The sequence below is a fragment of the Sinocyclocheilus anshuiensis genome, unplaced genomic scaffold (assembly GCF_001515605.1).
Source record: "Sinocyclocheilus anshuiensis isolate Anshui unplaced genomic scaffold, SAMN03320099.WGS_v1.1 scaffold1095, whole genome shotgun sequence".
Lineage (NCBI taxonomy): Eukaryota > Metazoa > Chordata > Actinopteri > Cypriniformes > Cyprinidae > Sinocyclocheilus > Sinocyclocheilus anshuiensis.
Window position 1 is genome coordinate 358026 of NW_015544226.1, and position 21531 is coordinate 379556.

The window sequence follows — 21531 nt, forward strand, 5'->3', positions numbered from 1 at the left end:
ATCTAGGATGGCTTGAGGGTAAGTAAATCATGGGGTAATTTTCATTTTTGGGTGAACTAACCCTTTAAAGGGTCAGCTGGAACAGGAAATGTCTTGTTTTGAGCCAATCATCTGAGCCCTAAATCCCATGTGACTAATGCCGAGTTCACACTGCACGATTTTAGCCGATGGAAACAAATCTCACTGCAGCTGTATTCATATTTTTTTGAAACATGGACCAAATTGAATTCATTTGCAAGTAATCAAGTATTTGAGCATAGTTGGTCTCAGTTCAGCACATTGTGTGCGTCGGTACTTGACATTTTGTAAACAATAAAGGCCCGTTCACACCAAGGACGATAACTATAAAGATAAAGATATAGTTCTAAAAATCGTTCTCAATATTAAAGAATAGCAGAGAAAGGATATCGTTGGAATCACTTTCAGAACGATTTTTCTCCAGCTGATGAACGATAAAAATATTGACAGCCAATCAGAATCCATCCTGCTGTAACGAGCTCGAGAATTTAAAGCGGCAGACGCGCGTGCGCTTAGAATAAACAGACGATATCGTTCACTGGTGTGGACGCTAATATCGTTATCTTTATAGTTATCTTTATAGTTATTGTTCTTGGTGTGATCGGGCCTCGAGTCTTTTCTCATTCACTTGAGAGATAGAAACTAGTTATTTTTTCTTCCTCTTGTCTTTCTTTTTTAGATAAAATCTGAAAGAAACATTTCCAGTATTGTTAGATCAGCCATTGTCAGTGCTCAACAGCTGTGTATTTAGGACTGTTTCAGTGAGTTTGAAGAGCACTAATCTAATTTGGGCACAAACTAAGACAATGGACCAAAGAGTGGACTGAGACAAAGGTGGGACAAAATACAGATAAACACGCACATTACATTTCAAATATGGTTCCCTGTATGCAAACTGATACTGCATCTATTAAAATGCTTTAGAAGGGTCAGAGTTTCTACATACAGAAAAAAATAAAGAGTTAAAGTTTAACTGTGCTGATCAGTCTCACTGTGAGGCTAATCTGGTCATGCAAGTCAAGATTTCATTACCACATTTATCGGTTTGTTCCACCTGAAGCCTCAGTTGTGTTATCTAAACTATAATCTTGATGGTCTTGCTACATTTGATACTTTAAAGTTTGAGATTCTAAAGGCGAATGTGTTGGTCCATCTCAGGACAAATTATGAGAATGTGTTTTTGTATTTTGTATAGTATGTACCCTTGTGTCCCATCAATGGGCATTTTACGTATTTTTTTCCTCACGAGGAATGTTTTTACATTCATTTCACTAGTATTTGTTTCATGTCACTTTAGTTGCTGCTTGACAATGTTATTACTGTACAATGATGATTCATTTGAATTAAATTGTATTCCTGTTTATCATTTCCTATCTTAGTCCATGCAGATTTTGTATAAGGCTTTAAATTTTTCATTTGGTTTATAGTCTAAAGTGTTTCAATAACTTTGTGCTTGGTTAATTTAATTTTTTAATAAACTGATCCATTTGTAGTATTTAGTTGTTCTTTGTCAGGCATCATGTGAATGAAAATTCATCGGATATATTTAATACATGTTAACATTAAGAGAATGAGACATCTGAGACTAATTACAATTTTTATTATTTTAAATATTCATCATACATCAGGCTGGGCAAGTGAGTTAAAATGGCTGAAGGCTATTCAAATGCCCAATTGGTAGAAAAAAAGGAAATATAAATAAATACTCATATTTATACTTTCTTAAATACTTAGCTGTGAGGCTTGTAAAGCATGCAGGAAATCTATTTTTGCATTTACTTAATTTGCAGAATAAATCAAATACAAAACCTAGCTACTAGTCTGATCAAAAGAGCCAGAGAGACTGCATTACTGAATGACATCATCAGTGAAACTCTCACGAGGAGAAAAACATGCTCAAGTTCCTCAAATCACTTGTAACACAAAGTAGCCCATGTCACTACCGTGATCACGACACATACGAGTGGATGGTTCAGACATTCATGCCTCATTCTGATGACAATCCTCTATAGGAGTGGTTTCTAAACCATCCATTTACCATCATTTTGTAGAGAACAAATTTAGTAAAGCACTATAAAAACTATGTGCAGTTATGCACTTCCCGGTAAACAGCTCTGTTGCTCTTGTAGTGCTGTCTGTATAGTGTAGTGTTATGGAGTGTGATCCGTCATCTGCGCATCCACAGCCAGCCGTTGATCAGACAGGCAGACAGTAACAGAGAGAACAGCACCAGCTCTGTCTGTTTGTGCTCTGCGTTCTGTCTCTCCACCCCTGCTATCCTCCTGCTCATCTTCACCACCTGAACCAGTCAAATCAAAGGAACACTATCAATGTGATCCACACTATCCATACTGTTTTTGCTGCTGAATATATTTTGTGTAAATTTAATGTGTCCTTGCTATATAAAATTATGAATCTGCTCAAAAAAAAACAAACTAAAAAAGTAAATCAACCAATATTTTAAGGGAAAAAAAAGATCCAGCTCATTTGCTTGTAAATTGGACTACACTCCTCATATTGTACATTTGTGAGCCTGGACCACAAAACCAGTCATAAGGGTCAATTTCTCGAAATTGAGATGTATAAATAAGCTTTCCATTGATGTATGGTTTATTAGGATATGACAATATTTGGCTGAGATGCAACTATTTGAAAATCTGGAATCTGAGGGTGCAAAAAAAATCAAAATACTGAGAAAATCACCTTTAAAGTTGTTCAAATGAAGTTCTTAGCAATGCATATTACTAATCAAAAATTAAGTTTTGATATATTTACGGTAGGAAATTTACAAAATATCTTCATGGAACATGATCTTTACTTAAAGGGGTCATATAATGCGATTTCAATTTATCCTTTCTCTTTGGAGTGTTACAAGCTCTTGGTACATAAAGAAGATCTGTAAAGTTGCAAAGACTAAAGTCTCAAATCCAAAGAGATATTCTTTATAAAAGTTAAGATTCAACCACGCCTACCTAAAACGGCTCTTTGGCTATTGCTACAAATATACCCCAGCAGCTTAAGACTGGTTTTGTGGTCCAGGGTCACATTTGCTTTTCTGTCCTTTGGTAATATGACTTTTTTTTTTTTACCAAACATGATTCTAATAACAATTTGGCAACATAAACTCTCAGCTAAGAAAATCACTGTTGACCAAAAGCTAGCTGACAAGATATCAAAAATATCACCAGGTCAATTAATAGCGGTCAATGTTTTAGTTTTTGATTACAGACTTTGGCTGCTTTTTTATTAATTTAGTTGCCTTTATCCAAGTGTCTAACAAATGAGAAACATCATAAGCGAGTTTAAAACATTTTAAAGGGGTCATATGATGCTATTTTAAAGATCATTATTCCTTTCCATAATCGCCAGCTTCAGCTTTCAACATAGATGTAAAGACAGTACATAATGTCCTTAGTTTTACCATCAGTTCAAGCCCGAAAGGGGAACAGAGTCGCGTGACAGACGCAGTGATGATGCTCGTATGTATTTGCAGTACACAAGCCTGTAAGAAAAAAGCTGAAAGAAAGCTGACTCCACTGTGATGTGACCCTGTCTCTCTCTCACGAACACACAAACACACACAACGCGATACTCTACACAGCGCAAAACTCCGCATTTGAACAGTCAATAGCAAATACTTAAACTATTAAGAAAACATACTTACAGTAGCTGACTGCTGTTCCTAAAACCACGCCTTCTTTCTGTGCGAGCACATTTGGGCGGCATTACGCAAATATTTCCACATCGTGACGTAGATATGTGGGGGCGTGTTTGAATGAGGCGTTTTAGCCCAGTCTGGATCAGCCTTCTCTTTTAGATAGAATACATCAGTTTGTGGGAGACTTTGAGCTTTGTAACTCTGCAGATCTTATACATGCACAAATAGCTACATAACACACTAAAGAAAAGGAAAAATAGAAATCGCATCATGACCCCTTTAAATCTATATAACAGTTAGTCCATGTAACACTGTCAACTACAGATTTGTACATTACTGTATTAAATACATTTTATTCATACAAACTAAATAAAAAATATTGTATATATTTTGTAATGTGTATATAAACTTCTGGTATACTTGACATACAAAATTAACCTACACAATAGAATAGAAAAAGCCTAAGCCCAAATGAATGCATTGTTTCTCAGTGAAATCTGAACATATGGTCGGTGTGAAGCTCAAGCACTCACCTGTCTGCGGAGCACCATGAACTCGACAGCAGTACCTGTGTCCTCCTCAGGACTGAGCCAGAACTCCTGCGAGGCACTGTGGGACAAAAAAATGATGTTAACAAAGGCTTCAACAACTTTCCAATGAAACGTACATGACGCCCTCCCTTACATCATTGACTGATTTACTGAATACAATGGGCTTCCTCAGCACAATTAGTTGTGATAAAAACCCTACATTAACAACTAAACAGGAAATGTTTGCCTGCTCTTATAAAGGGGTCATCGAATGCTCATCTTCCCCTGCACCAGAGTCAACACAATGGCGGACTGATGACAGCTCACTCAGGGTGGGTCTAAGGTAAGACACCAGTCCAGTCTGTGCTGAAACACTACTGTCAATCAACTATCGTGGGAGGGGCCTGTACAGAACTACGTCATTCTGACAGGAATCTCAGAACAGCCTGGTTTGAGAAAGGGGATTTTAAAATAGGGATTTAAAAAAAAAAACACTGGATGGATTTTTATAATTATAGGATGGATGTGTACACACACTTCCAACATACATTTATGTTCAAACAACTTGAAAAGTGAATTTTGCATCCGATGACCCCTTTAAAGCACTACTGACTACATGGAAACTGCACAAGCCACTGTCAGTCACCTTGTCCTGCTTTGATCAGGTTGAACCTCCACAGCCTGAGAGGGATGGTTTTCTGGGTAACCAAACCTTAAAACACAATAGAGACACCAGGAACCACAGCAATCCACATTGAACATGATTTTGCCATCAATTCAATTCAAAATGAAAAGAAAGGGGGAACTAAATGCTCAGTTTTAGGATGCTTGTTAGTTGCTCAGGTAAAGCAATAGCAGTGAATTCAATCAAAGCCCAAAGGTCTGATGTAAATTTGCAGGCATGAAAGGTGTCTGACAGGAAACAATCTGATCCAGTTCCATCAGAAACAAGCAAACTAAACCAAACAACAGGGATTCAAAGGTCAAAGCAAACAGCTGAACAGCCCAGGTTAGTTCGAGCCCACAACCGCAGGAAGGGGACAGGCAGGACGTGAAGGATGAGGATCTATGTCACCTGGAGGAGTATTTTTTGGTTACGGTCTGGAGGAGTTTCTGAGACGCCTGCTGGCCCAGCTCCTTGGCGGCCTGCAGCATGCTCTGTGGGGACAGCAGGTTGGGTGGGATGGCGGGGTGCCCTGGGGACTTTGGTGGGGATGAGTCTGTAAGCATGACGGGTGGGCGTCCAATACTGTGGCTATTGCGGGAGAGTTAAGGACATAGAGGAGCACTGCTGTCATTTAAAGACTGATACTAAGACTGACACTAGCTGTAACACACAACCTGACAGTCTTCGTTTATATGGGTTTGTTTAAATAAACGTCTCATCAGATAAATGAGTCTGGTAAATAAGCTTCTCATTTAGCACAGAAGGTGATGGGAACTGACCAAATGTAACAATCAATCTCTCCTGCCCTCTAGTGGCTGTTTAGTGGTAGTGAGACATGTATGTACAGGCTATGAAATGGATACATACTGTAGTAATTCTCTGGTAAAATTCCAGGGAATTTTGTATTAGGGTAGCTGACAGTGAAATACATTTAGAAAGTTGTTTAGAAAGTTGTTTAAAACTAAATAAAAAAAAATAGCTTATTCTTTTACAATCATGCCACTTTTATGAGCTCATTAATTGCGAGACTACATGGAATGTTGTACTTGGGAAAAAAAATTATCTGTCACACCACAGGACCATTTAAAAATGACCTAGCAAAGGCAAACATGGTGATTAAAAACGTTAAACCTGTTACAGGACCTAAGATAAATACTTTCGCTTATACAATTTAAATTAAAATCTTTGTGTTGACCATAAAAGACCATGTAGGTTTATGTGTCAACCACCAATTTGTATATTACTGTGTTATGTACACTGTATTGATGTATATATTTCACAGCAGAGACATTTATAATGTCACAAAGCAGAAACGAATCCTGAAAAAATGTATCAATTATTTATCTTGACACACACACACACACATATATATGTATAGTGTACTTTCATTCTGATAATTAATATTTGTCAGCTTCTTTGTATATTTGTATATGACAGCATTATAAGTCTATAATAATATGATTGCCACAAAGTACTTCAACACTCATGTAACAAGGGAACTGGACTTACGGAGACTGGGAGCGAAGTGTTTGTCTGGAGTGTGTGGGGGTTCCAGGTGGGGTTCGACCAATAGCCTGGTCACTATAAGATCTTCGCAGTGGACTCTGTGTGGCATTACAAGAAATATCATGAACTGGAATGAATCCCTTCATGACCCTCATGACTCTCACTGACATTTATATATTTTAAGTGGCTCAACAGTTATCCAACAACCTTTAAACATTTTTACACCATTCTATTATTAATATAATATAAACTATAATATAAAAAACAAATTGTGATTGGACACTTTATGAGGCTGTCAGGTTGCTCTTTTAAGTGGGCAGATCTTGGCTAGAATAAGCTGCAATTTATGTCCGTTTTGCCATTTATTCAAAGGTTTGGCTACGTGAGGCTATGTGAAACTACCTGGACAGGCTCTCTCATGAACGCCTCCCTGTCCCAGGACCCGTGCTGCAGGTCCCACATTGATGAAGTGTGTTTAGTGAAGAGAGGTCGTGGACTCAGATCAGGAGTATCTGTTAAAAAAGGTAAAGGAGGAAATTGACTCTTGAGAGCTTTCTGACCCTCCATAGACAGCAAGGGTACTACCACATTCAAGGCACAAAAACGTAATAAGAACATTGTTAAAATGGTCCATGTGACATCAGTGGTTCAACCGTAATTTTACAAAGCTATGAGAATACTTTCTGCGCGCAAAAAAACAAACAAAAATAACGACTTTATTCAACAATTCTTCTCCCCCGAGTTACCATCTACCGCCATTACCGAGAGTAACACGACGCATGCGCCATGGTGGAGGATTTGCTACTCAACGGATCCGAAGCTCATTGACAAATATTTTATATCGTAAGATGAGCTCCCTTCACACAGAGTGCGCGTGATCGCGAAATCAAAAGTGAAAGTAAACAGCGTGAGCGCTCATTCAAAAGATTTAAATGCTCCCCATTGATAGCGGCTCCCTGATACAGAGCGGGCGGGACTGGCCAAACCTTGCAGGAGCCGAACACACACGTTGTCACTGTTTATGTTCAGAGGTAAGAAGACTGCTATATAGCGGTCGGGATATAAACTCAAAACGAAACAACTGCCATAACGATACTCCAATGTATCGATATTTTTTTACACCCCTAATTTTCAGTAAAATATTTCAATAAATTCAAAGCTACATGTCATTTGTCATTAGCGAAATACTACGGCACTGTTCATCTGCGCGCAAAAAAACAAACAAAAATAACGACTTTATTCAACAATTCTTCTCCCCCGAGTTACCATCTACCGCCATTACCGAGAGTAACACGACGCATGCGCGTGATGCTGCTGACGTAGAACCTGCATGCGCTGTGCCTTGTTTATGAGCAGAGGAAATGCGTCGTGTTACTCTCGATAATGGTAGGGCTGTGTATCTGCAAGAATCTGCCGATACGATACGTATCACGATACAGGGGTTGCGATACAATATGTTGCGATATATTGCGATACTGTAAGCAAGACGATATATTATTTTAGGAATAGGAGAATATGATATAATTTTAGGAAAACTGTCATTTAGAACACCACCATATGTGCAAACCTTAACAAAAAAAAAATAATATATATATATATAACCAGAACACAGTGGGATTTGCATTAATCTGTCCCTGTAACATTCAACGCTATTGAACCACTTTGTGTGCAGTACGAGTAAAAGGAGAACAATTAAGTACTTTCACTTGCTGGAGTCAGATTTGACTGATCATGGGTTGAGAGGAGGGATGACCTACAAGACCATGGTGGAGGATTTGCTACTCAACAGATCCGGCGCTCACTAATGAGGTCTTATTGTAAAGTGATACCTATTGGTCTTTATAGGTCTTTTGCACTTTAATCTGTGTAAAACTTTTAACTTTATAAATTTTTCTGTATTGCTTTATTGCATTTAAATGTTCAGTTATTTTTGTTATAAGAAAAAAGTTATTAAACCTGTTATACTGTATTATGGCAGCACTTTTTTTTTTACTAAATTTCAACATCGTGATAATACCGTATACCGTGAGAAAAGCATTAGCAATTAATTGCAACATGAAAATTTGATACCGGCATATCCCTACTCGCGTGTATCGATATTTTCTTACACCCCTAGATAATGGCAGTAGATGGTAACTCAGGGGAGAAGAATTGTTGAATAAAGTTATTTTTGTTTTTTTGCGCTCATATGTTCATTGCTGAACATAGTCTGAATTATGAGTATGACCAATATGAAATCTACCTGTTAAGGACAGTCTGTCTGGTATGTGCATGCTGTAGGCAGCAGGTAGCTCTTCGGATCTTTGGTCAGCAGGTGCGTGCGCGTGACGCGCTGGACCGACCCTCAGGCGATCGGGCACGCGCATCCTCTGGCTGATGTCCTCACTGAAGCACGAGTCACGCTCGCGCAGCGGAGGACCGTCACCGAAATACCTTGGACAAGCCATAACTACCCTGAAGCCAGTAAAGGGAATTAGACTGACCGCACGGCACAACATTCAATGTTAAGCTGCGTTACACGAGCAAAACAAACACACGGACTGTAATAGACTACAATAATAAAGTCGTGGTAAGTAATTTGACGTGTGTAAAGAACCATAGTGTAGCAAATACTCAAGATAGCAGCTGCTTGCTGATTGTAATGTATTCAAAGTGAGCGGTCAGTGACCCACAGGTCAGCCATCAAGATCATTCCCTCAAGACCTAACGTACAGTCTCCCAGATAGACGTCTAAGTAGTTAATTATACGTTTCACATTTCTATATAAAGCAACACACTGGTCCAAAACGAACAGACACCTGTTGATTACAGCTCGAGCTAAATTTGTCAACTCACACATCGTAATAATGTGTCCACGGCTTGGACTGAGCGGTTCGGTTTCGTTTTTCCACACAGACCTTTGAATATCTACTAGCGATACATTAGCAAACAGTAGACAGAGCGTTTAGGTGTTTTTGAAACTTCTAACAAGCTGTTCGACTCACCTTCATGCAGCTCACGTCGACTGACGTACGTGACGTCATATGACTGCGAACAAAAGTGGGCGGTGCAATGTGCATACATTTTCTGTCAGTTTCTGCTAAAGATAAAGATACTTAAAGCTATTGTGCGTTTTTAAATACTAAAAAACTAATACTAATCAATATCTCTTCTAAATATAGCAATTAACGTAATAGAACCTGTTCCTGTGACAGCCCTATATAAAAAGAGAGAATTTGACCGCGGCGTTAGCCAATCAAAAACTCGGTGTGAGTTTGGGGGCGGCCAAACAAACCTGCTGACCAAACAATCCTTCCTGTTTGGAAACAAATCGCTGACATCTGCTTTAAATAACAATACATTAGCAAATTCATATTCTTAGTCAAAAAAAAAAAAAACGAATTAATAAAAAAATCTGACATATATTTACAGCGTTTTCGTTCTTTAATAGACTATTATCCAAGAGCATCAGTGCTTTCGCAAAAAGGAAATTGGCACTTGGAACATTTAATTAACAGTGTGATCTCAGGGAAAGGAACAGATTTCTCAGAAATACAGATGTTTTGGCTATATAAACCGTGTTGTGTCCATAGATCCATATATTTGAGCAAAATGTAAACATGTAGTGTTTCTCTAACAGGGTTATTATAGTTAGCTAAATCTAAAACCATTAAAAAATATATATTTCAGCTCGTTAACCTAATGTAGCCTACTAAAAACAAACTAAAAAAAAAAAAAAAAAATACTAAAACCTACATAGGATGTACTATAAAACTATACATGCATGTTAAAACATTTATTAAAATGACAAAAAAATTATTAAAATGGAAAATATAAAAATTGAAAACTAATTTAAAATACTTATATAAACTATAATAGTACCTCAGTGATACTAAGTTCCCTAATCACAACTCGTCCGTTAAGTATATGATGTTTGTGACAGAACAGGAACAACATAATTTTTAAAAACCATGTGAGACAAATTTAACAGGAACAACATAATTTTTTAAAAACATATCAATCTCATTGGAAGCTCTGTTGATCCATGTGAGACAATTTTTTTAAAGAAAAGCTATATAGATTTGTTATGGAAGACTCTAAGGACTTTGGGCTGTTTTTCAAGTCAATGGTCAATTAAACACTATTAAAGCCTAATTAAAAGCACTAAAGAGCAATTAATGATCATTTTCTTTGGGTGAGATACTTCATTGATAGTTAATGCTTTTAACAAGCCTGTGTGTCAAAACACAAAGCGCTCAACATGAATAAAACTGAGCTCACAGAGCTACATACATTTTTTTCCTAATTATATTCAAGCTTAAATATGAAGAAATACTTCTAAAGCAAAATAAAAACTGGATTCATGCATCCGTTTACTAGTTACGCAACTGATTTTCTTGTGCGACAAATTAAATGCATTGTATATTCACACTAAATGGATATTTGTGTCTATTATATCCATTTGGTATAGAAATTGCCATGATGCCTAAAATGAAGGAAATTTGATACAAGACATACACAAATGTAGAATTTTGTCATAATTATGAATTACAATACCAGTAGTGCTTATTTTCATAAAATCTGTTTAAATATAAATGCAGAATTGTTGTAACAAGCACAAACAGATCTACGATAATTAGAGCCACAGTGGAAAAAAAAATATAAATGATAAAATGAACAAAAAAAATATATATATATCATGAATGATTTAAAATTAATGCAATTTGGCTTGAAGAACAACAATGGTGTATTATGTTTTGGTTTAGAATATAACACATATATTTAGCATATAAACGAAAGCCTGTGGCTTCTGTGGCACATTCTTACTAGCACAAATGCTAGACAGGAACATGAGTGCTGGCAACAGGCATAGATACGAACACATATACACACACATATTCTCTGACACATTTCTTCACACACGCAGTTCTCTCTTGGTCTAAAATAAACACGAAGATAAACCACACTTGAAATTATCTTCAGTTCTTGCTACCTCTGACATAATGTTGTTACAATAGAAACCTGTTGCTTTATGCTGCGTTGTAACGTTCAGCCATAACTTACAACTCACTGAAGCTACCAGCAGTCCAGCCCATCTCTTAACGCTCATCATCTGCTACAGTGAGTTGTCTATGCTATTCTCTTATCAGTCTTTCAACGACAACCAAGCCTGAAACTGATCTGCAGTCTGTGCCAGCCGTTATCAATGCTGTCTACCGAGCTGGGTGCTCCATCAGCGTAAAAGACAGTCTGTCAGGGCATTGTGGGATTGATTGTTGTGGCTGGAGTAAGAGGCCCAAGAGACCTGAACCAAGCCCCAAGCCAAGTAAGCAGTTTGCAATTCCTCCATTTTCATTGAGCAGAAGTGAGGTCAAACCCCAGTTCCCCAGTGCATCTTTCAAATACTGTGCTTGTGTGTATATATATTCAGGCCGTTCTGTCTACTGTTTGGATGAAAGCGTTTGTTAAAGTTCTAACACTTTTTGCAATTAGTATTTTATAATACAGTGATTTCAGCACAATTATATTAAGGCTTCATTAGTTTTAGTGCTTTGCCCAACAACCCACTGACCCCTTGCAATGTCACTTTTACATTTATATTGAATTGATACAGCGATATTCCTAAAGTGCGGTCACATTAGTGAAATTTTGTGGGCAAAACTAGGTCCATTGTCTATTGTCAATACTGTAGATATATGAAGCACAGCTCACAGAGAAGTCACTTTCAAACCAAGCATCTTTCTGTTGGTCAGTGTGGCTAATGAGAGTGACCAGCTTGAACACGTTGCGAAATCTGCATAGGGCAATCTTACGCTCTCACGAAAAATAACTGCATTTTGCCCGCGAAAATTCACAGAACACTGGTAAATGTGACCGCACAAGTCAAATATCCTAGTCACTGAAAGGTTGGCAGTGTGAGATATTGTTTACACATTTACTACAATGGCAGCAGTTCATTGGCTTAAACCTGAGCTGGAAAAGATGATTCAGCTGCATGTAATAGATGGGCAGTTTGGCTGACCAGTTAGAGCACAAGCCTTATACACAGAGAGATAGTGATGAGGAGGAAAACAAGGTGAGAACAAGCAGCATTATAGTACAGTATAGCACCTGGTGATGTCAAAAGCCACAGAAAGCTTTGTACAAATTCACACAGTTTTTATGCTGTTATAAAAAATAAAAAAAAGAGTAATAAAACGCATTGTAAACAGTCTGAGTACGATGGGGAGAACAACAAAACAAGAAAATCGAGGGCCTGGAATGTTGTATTATCCAATGATTGAGCCCCAAACACAGTATTTTGTGTGAGTTTTTGTGCATTTGTGTCTTGGAGAGTGATTGTGTGAGCACAGCGTTTGAGGTAAAATCTCTCAATGACCGTAAAATCACAAGCAGCTGAGCAGACGATTTGATTGACTACTCTGTGTTTCTAAGGCCCAGCTCCATACGAAACAAACGCATTACAGTCTATGTAAATTTCTGTGTATGTGGCTGTAAACAATCAAACTGTGTGCATACCTTTGAGTGCATTTTCCAAACGACGGTGTAATCGCCATATTCAATTTTACAAATATGTGACTTGGATGTTGTATTTTGCATTTGTTTTGTTCCCATCAGTGTTACAGTTTACATGTATTACTAATTCTAAGGACGTTGGCATGGATCAGAGATACTGCTGGTATAAGGGAATCTATGAAATCACAAATTTATAAGCACAAGAAAGGACAGCACGCACACTCTATAAATATTCCGTGTCTGAACATTTCTACGATACACCAATTAGATTTGGCACATCATCTTGTTTTCCCACATGAACGCTCCTTTCGATTCCTAGCAGGCTCTAAAGCTTGATGCCCGATGCGATTACCATGCAGCGCACAACTTGGCAATATCTCTTCTTCACTTCTATACATTCTCGTTCTGAAGGGCAGCCGTTGCAGCCGTGGGTTGCGGTGTGAGAGGTTGAAGGTGGAGTGAAGGTACACGGAAATGGTGAGAAGACCGCATGAGCGTGAAGGTAGTAGGACCCTTTGCGACTTGAAAAACAACCACGTTTACCAGTGCAGTCCACAAACCGATCAACGACACAAGGAGACCGTCACATACATAGCCTGCACACTCTGTTTAGTGTGAGAGCCACATTAGGATAAGTGCTTGGGAACCAGTGTATCCCTAATGTTTGGTTACCACTATATGTGTCCTCTTTTATGAAAACTCTCACTTTTCTAGCACTATCTCCTCATATTTGGGTGGAGGATCACTGTAGGGGGCTGTCGTCTCATCGCTGCTGCTCTCTAAGTGGCCGGTAACTTCCTCGTAGGATGGCGGTGGGGTTGCCCCGGACAGGTGGGAAGCCACGGACAAAGACGAATCTTGCACGTACAGGGAGCGATTGTTCTGAGAGTGGCTGGCGTGATGATGGGCATCTTGCGGCATGACTGAAGCCCCGCCCCTCTGGGCACTGCTGACCACCACGCTGGGCCTGTCATTGGCGTGAGAGTTCTCTGAATGCGAGGGAGGGTCCCGGTGCACCAGGATGCGCGGGAGGCTGCGGGCGTTACGGTTAGCCAGATAGCGGTTCTGGGTGTAGGCCGGACGCCGACGTGTGGCCTTCTGCAGTTGACAGCGCCAGATGAGGAAGAGCGCAATGATGATGAGGAGAGCCACGCCCAGTAGGGGCACCACCATGTACACAGCGTCCGGGCGCTCCGAGCGGGAATCAGCATTGCTGTTCACTGTGTAGATGCTGCGGTTTTTCCAGAACTCCATCTATGAATGAAGGGATAAATGGTTAAAGCAGTAAAATGCAGTGGCCTTCTGTGTTTTATACTTATCACTAGCATTCACACACCACCACCACCAGAACACCATTCCACAGTTTTGGCATCTTTTCCACCATTTTTTGTTGTTGTTGACATTCTGCTGTTAAACCTGATTATTTAGTAAATAAGTTAAAATAGTGCTGGCTGATGGCTTTAACAAAAGCATATACAGCACCATCAATTAACAACCTTGAAAAATCACAACAGGCCTCTCTTTAAAGTTAAAACAGTTAAAATATGATTAAAATGTGTATATTTGGGATACATAAACGGCCAGCTAAATTAGTCATTAGGCCATTTTATTCCAAAAATGTGTAAAATATCATATACATTCCTTTTTTTTTCATCACAGAATGCTATTAAACACAATATGTAAATTACGATGTCATGGAAATGGAACTGAGATTTAAAAAAAAAAATGTTCATGACTTTTAAAAAAAATGGCAAAAGTGAGTTTTAAAGGGGTCATATGATGCTTTTTTAAAGATCATTATTTGGAGTATTTGGTGTAACAGAATATGTTGACATGCTTTAATGTTCAAAAAACACATTATTTTTCAAATACTGTACATTAAGGAAAACTTGAAATCGCATCATATGACCCCTTTAAGAGAGGATATTTTCTAAAAGTCCACAGGGCCAAAAGTAACACCTAATAGAAACACCCACTTATGGGTTATAGATCTGTATGTTATGTCTGCCTGTAGGTAAAGCGTGTGGAGTAATTGCTTCGGTTCCTAAGAACTTTGCGACTGGCTCAAATTCTATGACAGCAGATTTCTTACATAAAAGCATCCAAACCTGGCAAGTGCTTGTTCACACATATTGTTCACCCTAATACTGCACTGTATTAGCCAGCAAATTGTTGAAACTGATTTGCTGGTATTTCAAGAAACAATCTGTATGCACAAAAGCACATAAAATCAAAATGGTACAATAGACTTGCATTATTGTTAAATTGCATCCACAAACAAAAAACACAGGAAATAGAATTTGTTTACATCTTTTGCTGATGAAGACAGGATTTACCGTTCGCTCTTTATTTTCAAACACTTCATTGGCCTCCTCAAAGCTGCAGCTCTCCTCAGCACACTCCCTCTCAATGTTGCCCGGCCGGAACTCCTCCAGGAAGCCATTAGCCCGTGGAAAACGTTTGAGGAGAGAGTTTGCATCCTTGCCATTTAGGAACGCTGAGAGATCGTAAGACATCTATATGTTTTAATGGAGGCAAAGGTGTTTCTCTGTTTGTTCCTATATGTGTATGTGTATACATATACGTATTTTTGCCAGTTCATGCCTTTGCCAGTGGATCAGGCCTGACAAATACTCAAAATGGTTTTACGCCATTCCCATAAAATTTGCAATTACTGATAGGAAAATCTTTTTTATCATTATTCTGACTACTATTTTCCATCCATTTATCATTCTGAATCTCATTAAAGTCAAAACGATTTTAAAAAATGAAGCATATTCACAGAAAAAAAAAATCAATAAGACCTATAACTTGCAATTAGAAAATAGATAAATAAAGGTACATTTTAACTTCATGTAGACTTTAAAAAAAAATCTATTTCCTTAATATGCTTCAATATCAGTATGGGCTTTTTCAATGCTGAAATGAGTCACAGCTCAAGAAGTGCTCGAGGAACCCAAAGAGCTTTGACACATCATCTATTACATAAAGGTTTTATGTCATTTAACAAGGTGTGTCAAGAACTGCTGCACTATTTTTAGATCAGACAGAAATATGAATGGACCCTATGCTAACTTCAGCGTTTTAAGATGAAGTTGATTAAATCTGGTCCTTACCTGCTGCCATACTACCACAAGAGAACTCAATCTGAAGTATTTTGACCTGGGGAGAAGAAAAGATGTGTTTAAAGGGTTGGAAAAGGTTTTCTTATGTTGCACACTTGTTGTTATCGTAATTGTGGCCATTTGTTTTTATCAAATGACAGACAAAACAACAAATTAACTGAGAATCAAATATGAACGCCATGCTTTCCTTGCAATATTCTAAATTATGACATAAAAAGAAGACTGCTATCTGGAAGCTGATATCTTTACTATATAAATCTATATAATCTCTTGCCCGTCTAAAATACGCTTATGGGGGAGGGAGGAGGGCGGGGGAGGAGGTTCCCATAGTAACGGAGCGGGTAGATAGAGAGATGCGCGAGCTAAATTTATCACTCGAGCTCGCTCCTTAACGAATTAATTTAATTCGCGAATTACTATCGCTTTATCGCACATGAAAAATATCCGCCCAACGCAATTTAACGTTTAATAACGTCTTGAAACAGCATAGAATAAAAAAAAAAACGACAAAAAATAAGACATACAAAGCATACTTGAAATGCTAGATTTTCTCTAAGTGCAAGTGTTTTTAGAAAATGTTGACAAAACAATTCAATGTAGGCTAATTACATTTCCTAAGGCCATTCCTAAAAGCAAATAGCTTTCTTAAAAGCGAATAAAATATTAATAAGACACACATATTCTGTTTGACTATAGCAGCTGACAGTACTCCTTAGAGGGGCTCTCAGTGCGATTAATGTATATTTATGATAGATGTATATTTATAAACGCAGCGATTTTTTTAGCTGCCATGGAACAAAACAAAATAGTGTGTATATATGTTACTCAGAGATGCTAAATAATAATAAAGCCTACCTTCCAGGCTGTTGCAATTGCTAGTCCATCCCTGTTTCCAGCTAGGGAGCACGCACTGAGTCACGGATGGCGTTTGATTGACATGCGGATGGACCAATAGGAGTCACGGATTTCCCCTGTTTGTCCAATGAAATGTTACTGTTGATTTCGTAAACGCAAAGTCATACTTCTTGGGGAATGGGGAAAAATAAACTGGGTAGTGTAGTCTGTGTCTCTGCACACGTATACGCTTCTCCGAAACAGTTTCAAGAAACCTTTGGATGTTTATGCCCAGACATTAATGTTGTATTCCTATCGTTATAAATGCGGAGTGCCACCAAGTGGCATGTTAATTAGAAAAAGAGGATGATAGAGTTAGCATAGAGTCAGGGGTCTCTCTCGATGCCGCGCCTTGAGTTAAAAGACAGCATTACCCACAATTCCCCGCTCTTGTCTTGCCGCTTGTTATGGAGCTTGATTTTTGTAATATCAGTAAGCCACATGGCTGCAAAACGACCTTTAAACTCATATTTAAATGTAACAACCAAATTGCTGTACCATCTTAAATGTCTTAATATTAGTCTACAACAACAGTTTGGAATTTTCAGTAGGCCTAAATAAGATATGTTAGATATATTAGACATAGCAAACTGAAATTTCTCTGGCATGTGTTTTATTATTATTATTATTATTATTATTATTATTATTAATGCACTACTGTAATGGAGGAGTAGGCTCACAGGTAGGTTTTCAGTCCAGGGACCATGGAGAACAGAGATATGAAGCAGGGTTCCTTGCTGCATATTATAGAAATTAAGCGTTGCATATATGCTTTATGATGCTGACAAGCCATTCAAATAATCATTGATGAGTCATATATTTGTACATTACATTTAGCTGAACTTTGAAAGTGAAAGCTGAAAGTGAATTTAATATTTTATTTATTATACTATAGGCTTATTTTCGTTTTTTCACAAAATTAGTTTGAGGTCAAACAATAACCCTTAGACACACTGCAGTACCGTCATAGGCCCCCTAGGGGTCACAGACCCCCTGTTGAAAACCCATGATGTAACTACAGTTATGCTGTGAGACTGTAATGGATAATGCGCTTCCCTGTGTGAAAAATTAGTACACATAATTGTATTGAATGTCCACTTGTGTACATAAAATTGTAAAAGTATATTTAAAAAAAAAAAATAATACAAAATTTATTAAATAAAAGGCCACTTAAGCGAATCTAAAGAGACACTTTCATGGCTATATTTCTTAACACAGTTTTAGAAAGTGCACTTTGCAGTAATGTCAAATTAAAAGTTTTACTTTAAATTACATTTTAAATTCTAAATCACTTAATTACTATTTATGTTTTATTAATCCTTGATCATGCTTTAAAGAAGTACACTTATTTTTATGTTAACTAAAATGCTAAAGCACATATAAAGTACTTTGTACTGTAGTGTTATTTGATATTACATTTAAAGTGAATATATTTTAAATGTACTAAATTGCAACTTCGTTAAATGTGTAATTACAAATACTTTTAAATACATGATATACACATTTCAATGAAAAATAACAAGTATGCTTGTCAGTACATACACTTTAACCATATTTCAATGACAATAGAAGTAATTATGAAATGACATATAAAGATGTACTTAAGTCCTAATAGGTATTTCAAAAAAGCACTAGTTGAACTAATTGCATTTAATATAAAGCAATTTAATTTAATTGTAAATAAAATGCAATCAAATGTCCGAAAACATTACATTCAGTTCACACTAAAGTATATTCATTTAAAGTATATTCATTCTGTAATAAGTATTCATTTTTGAAGTATGCTATAGCTAAAATTTAATTCTTTTTCTCAAGGATTTTCATATCTTTACAGTATTTTTTTACACAACTCTTTTATGGATTTTTTTTTAAATTATTATTTTAGAGGCAACTTTTAGTAGGTTTTGCGAATGATTTGACAGAATTTCCTTCAAAGGGAAATGGATGTATAACTTATAAAGTGAACAAACATATTTTAGAGGGTTATCAGCAATCAACGGCTTTCCGTTGCCAAAATATTCTGACTTGGGCTGCATGCCCTAAAGAAATTTTTCCTGGCTCATTGGTAGGTATAACCACTTCAATGTCCCCCTTTAAGAAACTGCTTTTTCTCCTGTTTCTATTCCTAGAAGTAGCAAAGCCATCAAGTCAGGTCTCTGCTGACCTGTGACTTCAACAGAAGAGTCCAGTCTTGAAAATCTTACATTCTTAGGGGAACATTGTAATAGTAGACAGTGTCCTTTATCAAACCTCTTTTGTTTGAAACCTGGACAAACAGCAGAGCCCCTTCTAGTCAACAGATAGGGTTAGAAAACATCAAAGGACTCAAGTGAGTTCAAAAAAGAGACTTATCAGAAGCACAAATCCCAAACAGACAAGGTTTACACTCATTTAAATATAGATTTTACTTTAAATCAAAAGTACAAAAGTATAAAAATATGCCATAAATACATATATATATATACATAAAATGCACATAAATCATAAGTTAGGGATGGGTAATAGAATACAAATAGAATTTGTAAGGTAAGAACCCTGAGATCGCTCTGAAACAACATTTCCCAATGTGGGACTGCATTTTCACTGTTTTTAACAGGAATTACTTTTATGCAAGACATATCTGAATCTGCATTCATGTAATTGATGTTTCCTGCATAAAACGATCAGTAAAATCACTCTGGTTGTGCTCTAGACGCTCATAAGAAACACCATGTCCATGCACTGAATTACTGATGGCACGACTTCTCTAATAGAGCACAATGGGGCATTATCCAGTGTTGATGTTAAATTTATGAAATTGATCAAAGTCACAGCTGTGGAGACAGATGAGGTTGAACATTCAGTTGTAACTGGTGAAGTTAGGTCTGTTAAGTTTAAGACACTCCTCAGCATCGCTGTCGTTGTCTTCGTCACAGCTGTCCTCCTCTTCCTCGCTGTCTGACTCATCGTAGAAGTTTATGGTGGCCTGCACTGGGAAATTTCTGAGCAGGGCCTTGCCATCACTGAAGAGGTAGTCGTATGACTTCGATTTGGGCCAATACAGTCTAAAGTATAAAGAAATAAAATGTTAAATACAAACTACGCAAACAGAGTTCGGAAACGCATTTTTTAGCATGGTAAAATAAGCCTTATTTGGAATGGATTAGGATTTTAGGGCCAAAATAAAAGCATGTTACAAAACAAAACCATTGCTCAAGCTAAATGAAATGCTCACTGACCTGACAGGGTGCTGGAAGGACTGCATTTTGCCATCTGTTGTAGTGTTACTGGGCACTTCTGGCCTGGAGTAAGGCTGGAAAGAGTGAGAAAAGACGTGTAAGACCACATGCACCAAACACAACTCAAACAATGCTTCCTGTCCAGTGTTTATGAGGTGATATCACTGCCAGCTTTGTGGGTGTATAACACCCTGGGCAGGATGCAAAAGCTGTGACATGGAGGGTGTCAGGCTAAAGTGTTTGTGGGAAACTGGCTCCAACTCCCTTTCCCAAACCTAGAGGTGTCTGCCTAAATCTTGGCAAGCGATCGCTTGTTCTCTGGGAGCTGTTTTCTCCTACACCTCGTCTCTGGGCACAGACTCAGTGTTCACACATTTAGACAGTGGTGCCATATGGCTAAGTGTCTCAGCGCTAGAGCTGCTCTCAGTTTGCCTTTGCGTCACTATATGGGCTTGGTGTCAACGAAACACCTCCACAGTCACACAATCTGCTGCTTAATGCTCACCACATGCCTGTCTGTCACCTTAAAGCTACCTGCTGCTCTAAAAAAAACAACAACTGTATGAGCCTCCACACACCAAACTGAAATTTCCGGCGCTGATAGAGGTAGCTGCAGGAGTTCATCACGGCGCCATGTGTTTTCTGAACTTAGTAACATTCCTATAGAGATGGGAATTCTTTTGAAATATTAAGATTGCAGTGATGAAAAAACTTACACAAGCCAGCTTGGTTCTCCTGCATTCAATTTGTGCATCCTTTCTGGTCACGAGCCACGGTCTCCACAGGGAAGCTGGGCTGTGGATAGAATGACAGTAATATTTTAGATGTAAAATCTAACAGGCATCCTCTATATAAAGAATAGAATAGAATAGAATAGAATAGAATAGAATAGAATAAAGCAAATAATGCTCACCTGCTGGACTGCTGGATGTCAGTGTGCATTGTATTGGAAAGAGGAGCAATAACGCACACAGAATTAATTTCTCTTTTTTTGCAGGGCGTTAATCCCAAATAGTACTTTTTACTAGATCTCCGCGCGGTGGACGCCTTGGATGAGTCGTTATCCTCCGGAGGGAAGTGGATGAATGAAGGGGAGTCGCTCTCGAGGTTTATATGGAGCTGGAGCTGGAGCTGGAGGGGCAGGGCTGGACGATGGTGCCGATGCCAAATGATCTGAGGATTTTAGATGTAAAATCTAACAGGCATCCTCTATATAAAGAATAGAATAGAATAGAATAGAATAGAATAGAATAAAGCAAATAATGCTCACCTGCTGGACTGCTGGATGTCAGTGTGCATTGTATTGGAAAGAGGAGCAATAACGCACACAGAATTAATTTCTCTTTTTTTGCAGGGCGTTAATCCCAAATAGTACTTTTTACTAGATCTCCGCGCGGTGGACGCCTTGGATGAGTCGTTA

The 21531-nt window shown here is 37.9% G+C and overlaps 3 protein-coding genes across 7 annotated transcripts; all 3 read right to left on the reverse strand.

Annotated features, from left to right (window-relative positions):
- Positions 1 to 1593: 1593 nt before the first annotated feature.
- LOC107697353 (mitochondrial fission factor-like) lies at positions 1594 to 9437 on the reverse strand. 3 transcript variants are annotated; one of them, XM_016498103.1, is made up of 8 exons: positions 9364 to 9437; positions 8622 to 8833; positions 6782 to 6891; positions 6383 to 6477; positions 5282 to 5461; positions 4853 to 4918; positions 4210 to 4285; positions 1594 to 2317 (listed from the first exon to the last, which is right to left on the reverse strand). In XM_016498103.1, exons 2-8 carry the CDS (start codon positions 8824 to 8826, stop codon positions 2186 to 2188), a joined length of 864 nt encoding a protein of 287 aa, XP_016353589.1. In that variant the 5' UTR covers positions 8827 to 8833; positions 9364 to 9437; the 3' UTR covers positions 1594 to 2185. The 3 variants fall into 3 exon arrangements, with proteins under 3 accessions (XP_016353589.1, XP_016353591.1, XP_016353592.1); XM_016498105.1 differs by lacking the exon at positions 9364 to 9437 and adding an exon at positions 9215 to 9328; XM_016498106.1 differs by lacking the exon at positions 4853 to 4918 and having other exon boundaries at positions 1595 to 2317.
- A 2613-nt stretch (positions 9438 to 12050) lies between these two features.
- LOC107697354 (transmembrane gamma-carboxyglutamic acid protein 3-like) lies at positions 12051 to 16884 on the reverse strand. Of its 2 annotated transcripts, XM_016498108.1 has the most exons (4): positions 16855 to 16884; positions 15991 to 16036; positions 15211 to 15371; positions 12051 to 14128 (listed from the first exon to the last, which is right to left on the reverse strand). In XM_016498108.1, exons 2-4 carry the CDS (start codon positions 15998 to 16000, stop codon positions 13577 to 13579), a joined length of 723 nt encoding a protein of 240 aa, XP_016353594.1. In that variant the 5' UTR covers positions 16001 to 16036; positions 16855 to 16884; the 3' UTR covers positions 12051 to 13576. The 2 variants fall into 2 exon arrangements, with proteins under 2 accessions (XP_016353594.1, XP_016353593.1); XM_016498107.1 differs by lacking the exon at positions 16855 to 16884 and having other exon boundaries at positions 15211 to 15390; positions 15991 to 16000.
- Positions 16885 to 19394: 2510 nt separating this feature from the next.
- LOC107697334 (protein ripply1-like) lies at positions 19395 to 21531 on the reverse strand. 2 transcript variants are annotated; one of them, XM_016498072.1, is made up of 4 exons: positions 21382 to 21531; positions 20828 to 20906; positions 20112 to 20185; positions 19395 to 19937 (listed from the first exon to the last, which is right to left on the reverse strand). In XM_016498072.1, exons 1-4 carry the CDS (start codon positions 21408 to 21410, stop codon positions 19733 to 19735), a joined length of 387 nt encoding a protein of 128 aa, XP_016353558.1. In that variant the 5' UTR covers positions 21411 to 21531; the 3' UTR covers positions 19395 to 19732. The 2 variants fall into 2 exon arrangements, with proteins under 2 accessions (XP_016353558.1, XP_016353557.1); XM_016498071.1 differs by lacking the exon at positions 21382 to 21531 and adding an exon at positions 21025 to 21174.